Source organism: Chaetodon trifascialis, chromosome 10, assembly GCF_039877785.1.
Source record: "Chaetodon trifascialis isolate fChaTrf1 chromosome 10, fChaTrf1.hap1, whole genome shotgun sequence".
Taxonomy (NCBI): domain Eukaryota; kingdom Metazoa; phylum Chordata; class Actinopteri; order Chaetodontiformes; family Chaetodontidae; genus Chaetodon; species Chaetodon trifascialis.
This window is the reverse complement of record NC_092065.1, coordinates 15,358,623-15,376,912: the sequence shown is the minus strand read 5'-3', so window position 1 is coordinate 15,376,912 and position 18,290 is coordinate 15,358,623. Positions and strand designations below refer to the sequence as shown.

General features: G+C 43.2%; 3 protein-coding genes across 4 annotated transcripts in view; 1 reads left to right on the top strand and 2 right to left on the bottom strand.

The window, feature by feature from the left end:
* Positions 1–47: 47 nt before the first annotated feature.
* prr5a (proline rich 5a (renal)) lies at positions 48–8,307 on the bottom strand. Of its 2 annotated transcripts, XM_070972527.1 has the most exons (11): positions 8,016–8,307; positions 6,583–6,713; positions 4,399–4,524; positions 4,240–4,320; positions 3,703–3,751; positions 3,521–3,578; positions 3,330–3,421; positions 3,063–3,203; positions 2,499–2,634; positions 2,128–2,400; positions 48–2,040 (listed from the first exon to the last, which is right to left on the bottom strand). In XM_070972527.1, the coding sequence occupies exons 1-11, from the start codon at positions 8,091–8,093 to the stop codon at positions 1,757–1,759; spliced, it is 1,449 nt and encodes a 482-aa protein (XP_070828628.1). In that variant the 5' UTR covers positions 8,094–8,307; the 3' UTR covers positions 48–1,756. The 2 variants fall into 2 exon arrangements, with proteins under 2 accessions (XP_070828628.1, XP_070828629.1); XM_070972528.1 differs by lacking the exons at positions 6,583–6,713; positions 8,016–8,307 and having other exon boundaries at positions 4,399–4,529.
* Positions 8,308–11,185: 2,878 nt separating this feature from the next.
* Positions 11,186–14,501, top strand: rad52 (RAD52 homolog, DNA repair protein). Its single transcript, XM_070972529.1, has 9 exons — positions 11,186–11,260; positions 11,349–11,416; positions 11,606–11,724; positions 12,019–12,094; positions 12,183–12,415; positions 12,513–12,691; positions 13,261–13,341; positions 13,459–13,680; positions 13,753–14,501. Exons 1-9 carry the CDS (start codon positions 11,212–11,214, stop codon positions 13,812–13,814), a joined length of 1,089 nt encoding a protein of 362 aa, XP_070828630.1. The 5' UTR covers positions 11,186–11,211; the 3' UTR covers positions 13,815–14,501.
* Positions 14,502–15,044: 543 nt separating this feature from the next.
* Positions 15,045–18,290, bottom strand: part of LOC139337085 (serine/threonine-protein kinase WNK1-like) — a 28,630-nt gene continuing 25,384 nt past the window's right edge. The window contains exon 29 of the mRNA XM_070971445.1: positions 15,045–18,257. Coding sequence (XP_070827546.1) covers positions 17,868–18,257 — 390 coding nt within the window. The 3' untranslated portion in view covers positions 15,045–17,867. The remainder of the gene's footprint in view (positions 18,258–18,290) is intronic.

The following is an 18,290-nucleotide window of genomic DNA, read 5'->3' as shown; positions in this document are numbered from 1 at the left end:
GTATAAGTTTTCTGGTATCCCTTTGCAAAACAAAAGCCTGACTTCATCAGCTAATATATTTTTATTTTGATAGATAACTGCCGGGTAATGGCTTCCATTGAGTGCACTGAACTCCATCTGCTAACAAAGGTCATAATATACAGCTGAAAGCTCTGAAAGAAAGCTAGTAAGGGGACCTTGAGTTGATAATTTACTCTTGCCAAGGCCAAGAATGACCATTGGCAAGAACAAACAAAAACAAAAACAAAGTTTAACTAAATGGAAAAACTAAATCTAGCTGTGACTGTAGATCATCCCCCTTGATTAATAACCAAACACTAAATCAATTGTTTAACATAGAAGGAGACACCCCATGTTTTTTTAAATACTATTCAAATTTATTTACTTTTTTACTGGGCTAGTATAACAAATTAATACAAAGTACAACTCCGTAGACATCATAGATTGTCAAAAAAAGTAAAGTACAAAACGCTTGAGGTAAAACATCATTTGAAAAAGATTCAGTTAAAAAGCCCTTATTAAAACTTGTATTCATTTAAAGGTAAAAGCTCACTTTACACTATCTAGCTGTCCTAAAAACCAACAATGCACTTTTATTTACAAGGTAGTGGTGGTGCAAAATACAGTGTGTGGGACGACATTCAGCCAAAATGTTCATGTCTTTGTCAAATGTAAACAATAAACATCGTCATATTCATCAAACTCTTGCTTTACAGAGCCACTACAGAAAAGCGAATGCGGTCACACTGATGTTTGACTAAGAAGAAAATTTTGCATTAGCCGTCTATGAGCGCCGATGGCAATAAAAACAATTCAACAGTCCACATTTTCATAAGATGTCGTACAAAAGTGAGAGCAGAAGATCTCATTACTGTGTTACCGCCAAGAGGGACACAACAAAGCGTAAACAGAAAATATAAAACCGCCGTGAAGCTCAAAATACACATATACAAAACAAATCCATGAGAAATATGTTAAGTTTCTGTTATCTTTCCATGTGAATGGGGGTTTTAAAAACCATCTCTGCTGTGTGAAAACCTCGTAACTCCAATTTTGGTCATTTTTGTGACTTTTAACCTCATCTGAAGGATTACATGTCTCTCTGTGGGTTAAAGGATAATAATGACTATATTGTATACTTGGGATATTTTCAACAAATCTCATGAAAACACCAAAACCAAAAACTGAATAATTCCTTTGAACAGGAGTAAATAGTGTATTTATTGGGTACTATTTTCAGATGCGGACTAACACACAGTCATTGCTCTAATGAGTATTTATAGTGTGTGTGGGATTGACTCAAAATAAACTGCCCGCGTTCATCCAAACCAAGAATCACGTCAGTGCAACAGTGTGGCTCATTGATGTGTTTTTAGTAGTTTTTGGCTTGAAATGAGTTCTGTGGCACAGAGGGATAAGATGCATCAGGGTTCGGCTATAGAGTCAGTACTTCTTAGGGGATCAATCCATTGCTGATTTTGGTGTCTGGTTTTCATGAGATTTATCGGAATAAGGAAAATACATTTATCACCTCACTTCTTGCTTGAGAACATTGTCTGACTGTAGGATAAAAGGCTTGTCACTAACCAGCGAAAGCACTCAGAATGGAATCATCATGGAAACTCATCGTACTACAGTAAGAGAGGAAGATGGTACCCATTTAATGAAATGTAGATTTCTTTAATCTTTCTCATCACAGATTACTACCGTACACACTGGAGGGGGGAGGGGGCTGTGTTCCTTAAGGCAACCACAGCTACACAGTGCTCTGCCTGCTCTCACGACTGTACCCCATAGCCTCTGAGGAGTGAGGTGGGAAATCAATAAAAATCCCATCTGAGTCTGAGTCTGCGGACTCTAGCACTTGTCCAATGATGGTTTCAGGGCTGGATGATTCACTGGGCGGCGTGGAGGATGCACCTTTACTGAGATCAGTCATCGTTGTTGTGGCCTCAGTGCCATGGAGAGCTCCCGAGGAGTGAAGGATGGAGGGAGACGACAGAGGCAAGTCCATGGCACTCGCTCCTGCTTGTACAATACCTGTGAAGGACAAGGTGCTGGATTATTATGGATTGTTACATTTTGTTATTTCATAACAACCAACATGAGACTCTTAATCTGTCATACCATTGAACTGAGAGCCCACACACAGCCTGTTGGAGGAGGGGCCAGACAGTTCAGGTCCTGAGGCCAGGTCAGTGTAGGCCAGTCCTTGGTCCTCGAGGCATGATATAATCTCACAGGCCGAGTGGCGCCGAATTCCTCCGCTGCCAACAGAGCTGGCATCTGGGTCATACTCAGCCACCGGGGTCAGCAGCAGAGGGATATTGTAGCTTTTCGATCGTACCACAGGGTTTTTGGAGGATTGATCCGCAGATTTGGGCCACGGTAAACACTTCTCTGAAAGACAAGAAGAGAAGTTCTCAATTAATGTACGTTTCTCATCAGACTCATGCCCTTATTACGCTGCCTTTAGGTTGATGCCCAAACTGTCTCACCCAGGACACAGCAATGGGCCTCAGCACCATCTCCAGAGTAAAGCCCGTGGGTGCCCAAGTAGGGCGAGACCACCTTCTGAACCAGAGACTCGAGCCTCAAGTAGTCCTCATTCACCCCACGCGACTCATGGACCCCCTAAACACAGATGGAGGCCGGCATCAAAGTGTGAATGTAATGCTCCAATCACAGAAATAGATATATAATATATAATAATAAACAACAAAACAACAATTTTGATGATTAATTCCCATATTATGTCTGGATGTAATGGATCTAAATGTTAATAAGAAAACTCACCAGATCAATTGATAAAGAACACGGTCTTTAAATGCAGACCTACTATTCACTCAGTTACAAGTGAGTCTAGTTTGAGATTTGTCTAATTGGTCTAGTTTGAGAACTTTACTTTTTTTTCCAAACAGGTTTTTTTTTTTTTATTTCATTCAATCACGCACTCTGATATGCCACAAGTCAAGCTCAAAAACCTGATGTGGTGCTGTTTTGCCTTGCTGGGAACAAACAGTAACCAAACACAAAGTTTGCCTTGGTGTCTGCAGGCATACCTGTAGAATGAGCAGCATCTGTGTAACAGAGGGGGGCACGCGGGCCCGAGGTCGAGACAGGGCGTCCTCTAACTTTACACTCAGTACTATGGTGTTCCTGAAGTGAAGCAGAGCTAGCTGTCGGACAGAGGGCTCCTTACCCTGCACACATTAAGGACACAGAGAACAGCAGAACTGAACAACAAAGACCATCGTTCAGTACAGGTTGTTATAGCTGCTGATCCTTTGTGTGGCGAGGAAAAAAAAACAGCTGAGATGGTTGCGTACCTGAACCGGATGGAAGATGGCCTGCAGCATTGAGAGAACATCACAGAAGAAGAAGTCCCAGGTCTCTGCCAGAGAGTCGAGTAACTTCTGACCTGCATCCATCACAAAGCCAAAAAAGACAGCTGATTAAAGCTTGACTCACTGGCACACACCACTACAAAACTACAGACTATTTTTCCTGTTAGTCACACCTTCGTAGAACCTTATTTTGTCCCGAAGGATGACCATGCCTTTCGTTAGCAACTGGTTCTGTGAAGTACAGAGAAAAGATACCATCAATATCAACATCGGAGACACAACTTCTAAAAAAAAGTCCTCTGCTGCTGCTGCATATCCGAATGAGTGTTAGTGGCATGTGAATGATATGTATTACCTGAAGGTATTCTGTGAAGAAAGACCCCAGCTCAGTCTTCAACAGATGCCTGAAGAAACAAATGATCATGAGATAAATGTTATTCAACTGTTATTATCTGTTTTCTCTTTTCTGTGTCAATAAAGTCTTTACAAGCTACATTTAATTACTGATGTAAACCGATCCACCAATCGCCCACTTCCCCTGCATTAGGACTGACAGTTTCCTGTGTCGTTGAAGAAATGTGCGCTGACCTCCTGGTGGCTTCTCTCTACATGGAAACATGTTTACTGGGCTATAATGGAGGCTGATGTGATAGAAGTGACGGGCCTGGTTTTGAAAGATAATGAGATATCTGGCATGACCACATGACTCCCCAGGCCAACGTGCAGTACACGACGCACACAAACAAACTCATTCACAGGAAAACGTTCAGTCACAAAACTTAGGACAGACAGTAATTATGCTAATTATAGCACAAAATGGCATCAACAGTCTAAAATAAGGATGTTTTCTCTATGTTGCGAGAGTGCTTTTCCTGTGCCTGTTGAAACTCACCGGACACCTTCATTGAGGATGTAGAGTTCGTTATCTGCCAGACCTTTCTTCTGGAAGACTGCTATGACAGCATTGTGGATGCTGCAACAGAACATACGCACACTGGTCTAGATTACTGTTCAAAGAACATTTTCTGCACCTTGATTGTATCTAGTGTACCTGTTCCAGGTGGCGTTGGCTCCTGCCCTCTTCTGCTTCTCCCCTCTGTCCTCTGGTGAACTTTTCTCACTCTTCCCCAGATCGCTGAGGCTGGGGGAGCTCATCAACTTCAGCCGGTGCAGAGTCCTCATGAGGGAGATAAGGAGGAAGCGGAGACAGAAACAGAGTAAGCACTGGGTAGGAGAGAAAGAAGGTCAGGCGGTGATTTGACATGCAGAGACGCAAGGAAGAAACATGAGGAGATGGCTGGAGGGGAGAACATAAGCAGTGTGAGCCTGCGAGAGAGGTAGAGTACGCAGAGGGAAGACGCACAATGACAATACAAAGAGCAGCCGGTGTCAGAGGAGGAGAGAAGTAGGACAGAATGATGCATGGTGAAAGAGGGGCAGCACGTTAAGAGCAGGATGGGTGGAGCCAAGAGCCGAGAGGTGGGCCACCGCACTGCCCCAGGTCTCAGATGAGGAGAAAACAATAGCACATGCACTGATGTACGCATACTCTTCCTCCCTCTCCGCCTCTCTCGCAGTACAATACAACCATTGATGCAAACAAATATTTATGCGGAGCACAGATGCCAGAGGAACTGCAGGGTAAGCAGACTGAAGCAGTAGGGACTTTGTTGTGCTTGTCACTGTACGGCGAGGAGGTGGAGGAGGAAGTCGTCGGGCTTTTTGACAACAACAACAGGGATAGGAAGCTGTGACACAATGAAGAAGGTTTTCCTGCTCTCCCATTTTCAGCACAGCTGGTGCAGGACAACAAATGTAAAAAACAGCACAATGTGGGAGACAAGAGCCCGACAGATACTGGGTCTTTGAAGCCGGTAATGATGTTGATATTTAACAGCTGAAACATCCGGTTGTCCTTTTTTTATCCTCTTTTATGGTTGGAAATATCATTTTCCCACCCTTTCTGACTCTATCACATATGTATTGTAAATCAGCTTGTTTGACATATTCATGAAAGCTATGATTTCTGCACTGAATTAAATATTGAAAGCCAGGACATGTCACAGAAAATGCAGATATTCTGGATGTTCTGTGCATCTTTTTGGACAAATTTCCCCAAATTCAATCTCACATGTTTAGAGTCTTTGCAATGACTAACCTGGCAGTTCAACAATTGTTAAGGGGTTAAAGGTAAGAGTTTGACATTTTTGAAAAAAGACTCTTTGCTGACAGTTAGATGAGAGGCACTAAATATGAAGCTACAACCAGCAGTTGATTATGTTAGTTTAGCATAAAGAATGGAAACAGGGGCAAACAGTTAGCCTGGCTCTGCCAAACTGTGACAAAAGGAGTTGTGACCAGCACATGGCACCTGTAAAACCACAATATGTTGTCTATGCATGGATTAAAAAATGGAAGATATAGAGGAATCTAATGGCAGAATATGGCAGAAATGGAACATAATATTAGTGAGGACCATTCAGTCGGTTGCAATCTGCAGCCTCACTCCTAGATGCCACTAAAATCCGACACACTGGTCCTTTAATTATTGAGCTTTAAAGATGCTGGAAGGCAGATTTTGTAACCTTTGGACAGAACAAGGCTGTTTCCCCCCTTTCAAGTCATAGTTAGATAAACTAACTGGCTGCTGACTGTTGCTTCATATTTATCATAAAGACATGAGAGTGGTATTGATCTACTCATCTGACTCTCGGCAGGAAAGCACATATGAGTAACAACGATGTATCTACAATAAACTAATATTGCCAGTATGCTGCACCCCTCAATTTGTTGGTCTAGCTTTGAATATTTGCTTTCATTAAAAAAAAGAAAATATCCCGAATTGAAACATTTTCAGGAGTGACTGGTGAAAAGTAGCACTTTGAAGAGGAGGAGAGATGATGAGTTGAAACCCACGCAGTCCAGAAACTCTCCGCTGACAGCCCGGCAGTAAACAACAGACCCCCATCCACACCCACGTACACACAGACACAGAGAGCATGGAGAGCGAGTGTCCAAACTGACGAGATGTACACACGAGGAAATGAGTCAATCAAACATCCCACCAGGAGATCATTATCATCAGGTCAACATGTGTCACAAGCAAAGCTCAGCTGCTTAATTAAAGCGCCTAGATGGAGAGACGGTGGGACTTTTATGAATGCTAATTAATATTTCATACGTTTTCCAGGATGCTGTGTGTTGCGAAAGTTTAATCCCAGGAACCGCGCCTCACCTTCTGATTGGATGCTCACTGCTGCTGTCCATGTCTGGACTCGGGGGAGGGGCCGAGAAGGTGCTGAAGTTGAGTGACAGGGGTCGGGAGGAGGGCCGGGAGGCGTGCCTCCTCCGGAGTCCATCAAGCATCTGAACAGGAGAGGGGAGATGATGCTTCTGAAGGTTTGACTGAAGGTAAACATGTAATCAAAGACACACAGGAGTGATCACAAGCAGCTGTGTGAGGCATCAGTGAAAAATGTCTGAGGCCCTGACACAGCCATGGCACCCCACTGACTCTGAGACAATGATGAAATAAGGAACACTTAAGCACTAAAACATACAGACAAGACAAATTAAACTCAAACTTACAGTCACCGGGCCAGAGGAGAAAATCAAACCACACATGTGTGATCTCCTTACAGGACTTACAGTGTTAAATCATCTGAGTGCTTTCTGCTTCTTTAATCTTTTCTGTTATTTCAACACATTGGAAGTGTGTTGCAATCAGAGCTACGCCTTCACACAGTCAGTCACACACACACACACACACACACACACACACACACACACACACACACACACACACACACACACACACACACACACACACACACATATTACATCAGAGAAGGAAGGGGAAATGCGTGTGTGAGCACGTACAGTATGAGTGTGTGAGAATTATTCCTGTAAATGCCACGAAGCCATGATCCTCTCTCCTGGAGCATGACATTACAGTATTATGGGTGTCTCCCCATGGAGACATACTGTACATAGTGAAGCACCACCCCCTGGTCAGAGGGGGGAACAACAGTCTGGGCTGTCACTCCTCAGACAAAGACACAACACAAGCCTCCTTCGCTGCCACCCTGCATGCGGGTGATAAAATGGGTGTCTGGTGTGTTTTCAGAGGAACTGTCCTTCACTTCCATGACAGTGAGATATCATCTGAGTCACAGGCGCAGAGGGAGTCTGCACTCTGTCTGCCCGACGAGCTCTGCCACGCCAGTCTGGGCATTTCTGCTTTTGTTCACCCCTCCTCCTTGTCTTTTAGGGGCGACCACAATCAGATCGATGCCACTTTCAATTTCTATTAGTCTCCATTGCTTTTTTGGCCTATCCATATCCCGCTGTACCTCCCCTGTCATGGCTTTTCGACGTATAACCAATCAATCGGCCACACACGCCATCAACAGTGCACGTTTGTCCTACAGGGAGGAATGTAAAGCCAGTCGTGCGTACGTGGAGGTTTTTCTATTTTTTTCTACCTGTGTGGACCAGAGAATAAGACAAAGTAACACTGTAAACAACGTGACTGTCTTATGAACACACGCACGCTGGGGCAGATGCATCATAAAGTCCTCCTGTGGACATAAACTGTATCATAATGGCCACAAAGTTGCCGTATGTCATGCGCCTCTGCACGCCCACTGTAGCCTGCGCTCACCGTACCTTATCCCGTCGCGTTGTTCCTGATAGGATGAAACGATCATGTAGCGCCGATGGAAAGTGTTTACTGTCCGGGCTCATCAGCGGCTGGCTGCGCTACTGTTCCCCGCCGGTGTGCGCACCCACAGGGCGCAGGCGGATGAAGGGTCCGACCTGCGGTGCGGTGGAGGGGGATTCATTCATGAGGCATGCACCGCCGCTCGCTCGCTCTCTGGCTCGCCCCCGCTTTGTTTTGACGAGATGCAAAGCGAACCTGGTCGCGGCCACGAGCGCCGCGTGCACGCGCATTGTGGTTATAGCTGTATCCCCCTCGCCAAAAAAAAAAAAGGGGGGGGGGGGTCAAGAGAAAAAAAAAAAGCACAGTTTTGCCATGCCCTGGACATACATGAGGTGTTCCACAATATTCATCAAGTATCCAAACGCACACTGTAAGAGACACTTCACCTCCATAATAAAGACAAAGAAAACTGTACTGTGCCACACTGGACATACTGGAGCAAAGCCCGCATGCACCACGTTGCTTTGGCCTCCTGTATGCATATGGCTTCATAAACAGAGTGGGGGGTAATAAACTCACAGTATACAGCACTGACCCCAATCTATGCAGTTTAACACAGCGGGTGTCTTACCATCTGTCAAAGCAGGAGCCGGCTTTTTGCAGATAATCCCTTATTTCCATGGGTCGTGATGTAAATAACTGGGTCTCGTGAGAAGCGTCACTGGCATAAAAATCACACAAGAAGCACTGAGGCAAACAGTACAGTTCGGTTGCCTCCAGTATTTGAGAAATACATTATTTTATTTTTTTTTGCTTGGTGCGCGAATACAGCAATACCATTCAAATTCATTCAAAAGACCAAGAGCAACACATTAACACACTCTGCAGCCCAAATATAACAGTAGAGGAAAGTTCTTTCACCGTAGATTCAGTCTGATCATTTTAAGACAATTTACTGCATTTAGAATGAAAAAACATGGGAGGCCTATAGTGGAAGTCCAATATTAAAAAGAAGAATGGAAAAAATGAAGAAGCATTAAGTGTACATCTCTTTACATTTATTCCCCCAAAATCAAGTCTGTGTGGCGAATTTACATTGATTTACAGCCCCTCTCAAGTAGCCAATGCTGGCCTCACTGTAAATATCTGCATAGTCTTCCTAGTAAATGGAATGCGCACTTCAGGAAACCTCGTATCTTCCTAAATGCAGCCATGAGAACGTTGCGGATGAAGTAATACCATACATCAATACACTGGATAAATAGGACACACTTGTGTGATCTGTGTAGTAATAATTTTTGGTATTGATTTGAAGTCACCATACAAGATACAAGATACAAGATACAAGATATCTATCTATCTATCTATCTATCTATCTATCTATCTATCTATCTATCTATCTATCTATCTATCTATCTATCTATCTATCTATCTATCTATCTATCTATCTATCTATCTATGTGCTACTAGACCAGTTTGGTACAAAAATGTAATCATAATTGTAATTAATATTAGCATGAAGGCACTGGAAAAAAACAAAACAAAACAACGGAATAAAAAGCCCTTTTTTTCCAACAGGGCCGAAAGCAGCATAAACTCCTCCCCCGGTTGTCCGCGCGGGAAGTTCAAATGTTCATCCTGTTAGCTAAAATGTTCCTGCGCTGCGGTTAGCTTATCTAACACAAGCATCACTCTGGAGGGACTTTAACCGCTGAGTTAGTGCTTATACTGATGGGTTAACTAACTTACAACAACACCCGGTTAGGGATAATATAATATTAGCCAGCTAACGTTAACTGAAGCTACCATTATTTGTTAGTTTGACTTGTTGACATGCTATGCTGCATACCTTTATCGTTAGCTTCGCTTGTCAGTCAGTTCTCGGTTAATCTGAGCTTTTAATAACGAAGTTACCTTTGCTGATAGTTACATGGCGTAGTGATAGGTTAGTTAGAAGACCTGAGAGCAGTTGTTATTTAGCTGTATTGACTACTGCCTGTTTACTTGAGTGACTATAGGAGAGCTCTGCAGTCATGTCCAGCAGCTCCGAGGAGAGGAGCAGCTCTGCGCCCAAGAGCTTCGGACAGGTGGGTTCATGCCGTGTGTGCAGAGAAGCTTCATACTAACACACCAGACCCTTTACCTGAAAGCTCCAGTCACACACCCATTCAGATCAGACTCAGGTGTGTAGAACTAAGTAACTAGCAGCATCAGGGCTCATCGTGTGTTCACGTCTTGATGTTATGAGAGAAATCCTGGGTTTCATCAGTCAGGGATGTGACGATTTGCTGCTTTTCTTGGTCATTTAGGATAGTGCATGAAAAGACTTTGGATTTTTTTTTCTCATTTTTGTCATTCATGACAGTCAAACCAAAAGCAAATCGTCAGATTAGTTGATTATGAAACTAATCATTAGTTGCAGTTCTAGAAAAGAAACCAAACATGAAAGACTTATGGACTGGATCAGCAAGAGGAGGAGGAGATTAACACTAGTTTTTAGATGAATTGTTCCAAAACTATTCTAACAACACTATATATGTGCGATATATCACTATGTATTGTATCAGCTGCGCAGATGAAAGTCATCTTTAAAACACTGTGGCCATGTGATAAGCAGAAGGCAGTGCATCAGCACTGTGTGAGAGGGTTACTCACTCACATTAATTAGGGTTGATCAGAAAACACCATCAATGCACAGTGTGTGTGTGTGTGTGTCTTGTTTTTGCTCTGCTAACTGGACTGTGTGTGTTGTCAGTGTACCTACACAGCTGAGGAGTACCAGGCGGTGCACAACGCTCTGCAACAGAAGCTTGGACCAGAATACATCAGTACCAGAGTGGCTGGAGGAGGACAGAGGGCAAGTCTTTGTTCGTCTCTCTGCCTTTGTTTTCTGTACTGCTGTGACGCCAAGTTTAAGTCAACTGCAGAACTGTTGCAAAGTTAAATGTGTCTGTCAGCTGAGTTAAAGTGAATTTATAAGCACATTGTTATTGCACAAATGCACTTATGCCATGTCTTTATATATTTTTTTTTATAGGAGGAAATTTTACCCAAATTTGCCCATTTTCCAGTTTGACAAATCAGGTTGTGTAAGACCATTTGGATATAACCCTGCTTCTGCCTCTCTCATATCAACCCTTGAATGGACTCTTCCAGGTGTGCTACATTGAAGGGCATCGTGTAATCAGCCTGGCCAATGAGATGTTTGGATACAACGGATGGTCTCACTCCATCTCTCAGCAGAATGTCGGTACGTCTCAGCTTCTTGTCACTGGAGAGTCTTATTAAAGTAAAGCTGTTCACCCACAGCCAGACTAATGAAAACTTATGTTTCACAGACTTTGTTGACCTCATCAATGGGAAGTTTTATGTTGGAGTCAGTGCATTTGTCAAAGTGCAGCTGAAGGTTTGACCAATCACCTCATTCATTTTACTGTACTGATTGTAATTTCAGCGCTATTTTCACACAATGGATCATCTGATTTAGATTACTTTCACTTGACATTTTTAAATCATGTATTCCCTGTGATGCTCATCACCCTCTGATGCTCATTCTGTCAGCGTTTGTGTGTCACGACGTGTGCTTTCCCTCCAGGACGGGTCGTTTCATGAGGATGTCGGGTATGGAGTCAGTGAAGGGCTGAAGTCTAAAGCTCTGTCACTGGAAAAGGCGAGAAAAGAAGCTGTCACTGATGGCATGAAGAGAGCACTGAAGTACTGGAGTTAGCATTTTTATATCTCTTATCAATCTGAAATACAATTCGACTCCAAAACAAATGGTGATGCTGTGTAAAACATAACTTAAACAGTGTGATAATTTGCTAATCTTTTTTGACATATACTCAATTGAAAACACTAAAAAGACAATATGTTTAATGTTTCAGGTTGTTTGATGACAAAATATTTTTTTCTAAAATATGGTTTATTCTAAGCAGACTGATCAAACACTTTTGCTGATATTTGATTTGTATGTTTTATTTGTTTGGGTTTTGTTTTGGTCTTGTGGAGATGCTTCGGTAACGCTCTGGGTAACTGCATCCTGAATAAAGAATATCTTCTAGCCATCAACAAGCTCCCCAAACAGGTTAGATACATTATATGAACTTTTAGCAGTTTATACTTTCATTAAATTCTTTGGATGCTGAATCTTATCACTTCTCCTCCACACAAAGCCTCCTCCTCCTCTAGACCTGATGCAGACGAAGCGCTCTGATGGTGAGCCCTCAGTGGACAAGGCCCGCTTCTCCAGTCTGGTCCGAGAGGACAAGCTTGCGTCTGCAGTGGCACTTGGCAGGACACCGCTGGAGCCCAGAATCCACAACCAGAACCAGAACTGTTCAGAAGTTCATACTCCTAATGCCGCTGACTCTGCTCTCGACAGGCAGAGGGAGAACGTCTGCTCCAGGTCAGCAGCAGGGGGTCTAATTCCTGTTTTTGGTGGCGCTAATACTTCACCTCCTGTGTATCACCTCCAATCTATTTCCTCCATTTCTTCCTCCCAGACCTGTCATGGACTCGGTGTCTGAAGGGCACACAGACCCCAAACAGCTGAGAAAGCTCCGACAGCAGCAGCTTCAGCAGAAGTTCAGGAAAGAGATGGAGGCCAAGAGGCTGCAGCAGAAACAGCATCAAACCAAGTCTGAGGACACAGAGGTCACCATTGGACGAGGATCCAGTGGAGGTAAAGGTGTGTGTTGTGTGTGTTATGTGTTTGCATAATGCAGGGTGATTTCATTCTGTTGAAAGGAGCAGTCTCAAACTCAAATGGCCTGACACTGGACTGGTTGTTGGGGCATCTTGAATACTTTTGGAGAAAAAAACTCAACCCCTTTTTGTCTTTTTCCAGAAACAAACTCTCCCTCTTACCTACAGTAGCACACTGTGGGAGACTTTACCTTGAAAACAGCAGGTTTCTGTCTGCAGATGCAAGAGGAACGTGTCACATTTAATGACACAGAAAATAATTAAATGAAACTGCTAAACTGTTTTGAAAAGTTGTGTAATTAGGCACAGCTTGCTAAATGTGAAATGTGACAGAGTTTATTTTCATGCTCTGATTTTGCAGCCTTGCAAGCATGATAACATATAAAAATAGTTGTTTTCAGGCCAGATGGAACATTAAATTGTTGACATCGTCTCACAGGCTCGGTTTGGCCTCCAGCTTTGGTTTAAAGTGTCTCTTTAACTTTTAGGAGTGCAAGTGTATTTTTCTCTGGGCTTGTTTTTATAAAGAGGTGTCCGTTCCTCCAGGTCATGAAGACGTACCTGCACTCAGTGACAGCACCTCGACTGGACACAGGACCCCCAGCAGCAGGGATGAGTATTTAGCAGGTGCTGTAATCCACCACCAGAGGGCTCAACATATTGAGGCGGTGTGATGAGGAGACCTGCCTCCCTTCACCTCTTTGCACCTGTCAGTCAGTGCGACTGGTTTGTCTGTCTCTGCAGATGATCCTGAGCTCTGGAATTTCACTCTGGATGGAATTGAGGAGCTCAATGTCCCTGCAGATGGCCCACAGGACAGAGGGCTCAGGCCCAGCACGCCCAGCAGTCACCAGATGCAGACACGTAGTAAGACCCCTCAGAGAGCCCCGGGCAGACCTCCAGACCAGGCCCCGTCATATAGCAGTGGACAGGACCGGACTCAGTTCAGACCTCAAGCAGGATCAGGTGAGTCGCTAATCCATCAGTGAGCTGCTGGCTGAATTTTGTGATCTTCATTGGACTATTTGAACCTTACAGGTGAAGCCTTCAGTCCATACAGACAAGGACAGTACATGAAGAAACGCAGACTGGACACTTGAGATTTTATGTTGTTCTACAACTTCCTCAACTTTTTATATTTATTTCAATATGTACATTTATTAGGTTTGTTTTGCAATGGATCGCTGCTATGACAGGTGTCATTTAGCTGGGTTTTATTCATCTTTATATGCATGTATGTATATATTACATATACATCACTGTTCAGCAGTGTGGAATCACCTTATATTGATGTTTTCTTCTTTCCTTTAGTCATGGCTATTTTTATATAGACAGACAGTGCAATTCTGACACCAAATGTATTATTTTTATTTGAAGTAGTTTTTGTCCAAAAGAGCATGTAATAAAATGGAAAGAACTTCACTTAACTCAGCGTCCCCACAGTGTTGCATGACCGGGCACTCCAGGTCATTACTGGACCAAGACAATGCAGCTGGACTGGTTGTTCTTTGGGCCCTCTGCAGTCTGCTCAGTGGTTGGACTGAACAGCTTTAAACTGATTTGTCAGTCCAGAGTGTTCAGCTGATACTCCAGCAGTGCTAATCCTGAACTAACTGTCTGTTTTAAAGTTTTAAGGATAGCTTTGCTTAGCTTTGTTATCGGTATTATTGTGCACTTGACACTGAAACAGGAACCTGCTCTTATGTTAATGCTGAGCTTCCAATTTATTTTACCAATGACTGATTTCTTAAACTGTTATTAAACTTACTCAGAGGTCTGTGTATGCCATTGAACAGCATGTAGTTCTCTATGTACAAATGTTTTGTTTTGTTTTTTTTGAAATCTCTAATACCAAGTGACATAACAGCCTAAAAGAATGAAAGAAAGACAAGTCACCTGACTGTACTGAATCAAGCTTTTATGGCAGGCGATTCCCATATACACAGCATTGCAGAGCAGCAGGTAGTGTGCGTGTCTCACAGCAAGAAGGTCGCTGGTTTGATCCCCGGGTCAGGCAGGGCCTTTCTGTGTGAAGTTTGCATGTTCTTCCATATGGATGGATTTCCATATACACACCCACATTCTCTCAAACCTGTGACTTTTGCAGAACTTTATGACAAAATAAACAATCAGCCACAAATATTTAATGTAATGAAGAAGTGGGAAGTTTGGGATTTGAAGGCCCTGAAATAAAACGAGATGAAAACTCCTCAATCAAGTGGTAGAAAAAAATAATCCTGGTTCATCCCAGAGGAGAGTTCAGTTAGTAAACTCAAATAGCAGTCTGGTTGTGATTGTTAAAAAAAACAAAGAAATAGCAAGACACGCACTTTAATTGATATTATTTTTATTTGTTTTTACATTTTGTACAATGTGAAAAACATACACAAAACAGACACTGAATCACAGGAAGTCAGTTAGGAGGGATCAGAAATAAGAAGTCAACATATTACTGCTTGTCAGTAGCCTCAAACAGTACTGTGTAGAGGTCTGTGATCATTACTGATAGAAGCGTAGTAGCACGTGGACCTTAAGCTTTGCTGAGAGCTTGTGCTGTACAGTGGCCAGTTGGTTGTCATTTGTAAGATTAAACATCAGTGAAGCCGGCATGCAGAAATCATATGCTGATAGTCTGATATTGAAGTTGTGCCTGTGATATTGGTGAATGGCAATTGAACAGATCGACACTTAAATGATGACTCAGGAAGGCAAGGAATAAAAAACAAAAATCTCTAATATTCCAATATCAAAAACACTGAAGTCAGTAACAACCCTCATCAGCATGCAAATGTTTCATACCCCTCAGTCCCTTTAAAACTTTAAACATTGCATATTCTGCATTGCAGTAACTTATTTTTTCTCTAGAGAAGTTTAACTATTCGTCCAATCTACGAGCAGGCGAAAAAGTCACAATGACAGCATGGCACTCGTGTGAGGTGGGTGAGACAAAGGTTGAGCCAGCATGACAACTTTTAAACCTTTACACAGCTCACTCGCTGCCTGAACAGGTCTTTCTATTACACGGTTTAATGAGAAATCCACAAAAACAAATGTCAGCCAAATCCAAGAATGCATGAGGCAAATATACAGTAAATACACAGCCAACACAAATGTAACTGTAGAGAGAAAAGAAACAGTTTCCACATCAGTGTGCTCTTTGTTCTGCAGTCCTATGTGTGGCGTCTTGTCTAATGTTTCTGAATGTTACAGCCTCTGTGAGCTCTCGAGCTGCGTGTTGTGTTTACGTTGTGTACAGATTTGAGCTGATTGGTCTTCTGAAGTACAGTCACAGCTACAGGACTAGATGAATCTGGAACTTGTCATTAGTGAGGATGCAAGGCACTAAAGTGTTCCACATGTTTACAGGTTAGAGTGCATGTGCATGTAGAGTGGGCAACCACAAGCGTATTCTAGTGACTGAGCATCAGGTGAAAGCATTTACCTCACATTAACATATGTACAATTAAATAGAAAAAGAGGGGGCAGGGCAGTCATAGATAGAAGAGCTTAATAAACAGCAGGATTACTCCTGCCTGGTGAGTAGCATACGAATAACAACAACCCTGCAATTGCACTTTTTATATTCCTTTAACTACATGTTGTTTAACAACCTTTAAAAATAATTACAGTGAAACAACATCAAAATCTGATGGCTGAATACAGGTCCATAAAGAACATTTGTCTTATTAAATATACGCATACAAAAACAGACCACAGAAAGAGAACCCCAGACACTTGCGATTTGAGACATGACAGCTAAATGTTATGGGCTATTTAATGTGATGTGACTTTACTAACAACCTGTTCATCTGTGTACTGTGCACTATCTGTCTAAACATGTGGAGAGGTTGGGAGGCTGCATCCCTTCCACATACACTACAACAATAAACCAAAACGATACCATTGCGAATGATATGAGGAGCAGATTGTGAACTGCTCAAAGGTCACTGCTAAGCACTAAGTGAAATGGTTTCACGTGTCAACGTAGGATTCTTACCAAGATTTCATTCTTGGAAGGAGAAAAATAAAAGAGAGAGAAGAAGAAGCGAACACCCTGCAAACACCGTCCTAGCCAGATTGTGATATACAGCAGCATCACCTGTTAAGATTCAAACTTCGAATGGTGGTCAACACCGGGACAACGGGTTCTTTGTATGGCAGATCCACTGGCTTAAATATCAGACATGTAGAATAAATCAGTAAGCTAATAAATCGGCGTGGGTAAACAACTCAAATCACAATGACACCAGACTCTCACAGGGACATAAATATGCTAAACATGGAATCATAACCCAGTGAAGAAATACCTATGTACAAAGTCAAAGTTTAAATGTTTGGGGAATAAGGCCACAGTTACAAGGGACAGTATATCTACTCTTTGCCATTATTGCATTTTACTTAATATGTAGCCACTGGGATGTGTTCATACTGCAACCCTCTCCATTTCACGCCTGCCAAACTTACCATGTCTTTCGTGTCATAACTCCTCTAGCCACACTTAACTTTTCCATCTTGGACCAAATGTCCCACTCTTTTCTCCCACTTTCCAGTACACTCCCCCTTTTGCTTTCTGAGACAACTTTACCGACCATCCCAAGTCACTCAACCAAATGAATGTTTAGTCAGGCATGTGTGCGTATGTGTCTATGTGATGTACTGGTTCAACTGTCTTCGGCCTAAGCTGGGCTTGAAGTCAGGACCAGTAAGGATGTGAACTAGAATCCCTCCTATTTTCTCCCCTTCAAAGGAATGACAACATTACATCTGCTCTCAAAAGACATCTTTGGCTGCTGATGGTTATGCCTTTGGGTCATTACATCACCAGACACTACCAACCGGCTCGTCACAGCTCAATTCCACAGCTAAGGACAGGCTAAGTGTGAGACTTTTGTGCTGTGGATGTGTATTGCACTCTCCCTCTAATTGCCAGACAGATTTCGCTCTGCCTGAGAGGACTTGAACCACACAGCTCAACTATATTTTACAGAAAAAACAAAAACAAACATATAATAATAAAAGTTGAAATAAAAATAAAAAGCACAATAATCCAGTCAGCTAACCAGCAAACTGCAAAGAGAGCTAGTGGTTATCATTCAACAACTGTCTGCCCTGTGTGGTCCTCCATCTCAGCCTGCACCAGGGCTCTGACTGGGCTACGTTGGCCTCAGGTTGGACGTTCCGGGGCTGACTGATTTCTGGGGGGCTGGTGTGGCTCCCATGTGGTAGCCTTGGTGCAGGGACACTGAAGCTGTTGTAGGCGGCTGGTACTGTGTAAGCGGCTGTGTGGGGTTAAGGATGCTGACCTGGCATGTGCCTGTGGGTCCTGCCCACTGGGGAGTGCTGTATGGGGCAGAGGCGTATCCAAACCCCGGGGCAACAGGGCCCAGGGAGCCTTTACGAGGCCCCACTGGGACAGAGGGATTGGCTGGGTTAGGGAGGTGAGTGTTGGTGGTGGTGGACGTGGTGTTGGAAGGTGTGGGAAGGGTCGGGCAGAGGTACCCTGGAGCTGAGAATTTGCGTCCCATGTTGGCTGGAGGGATAATCTGCAACAGAGAAAAAAGTAAGAGTTAGTACAG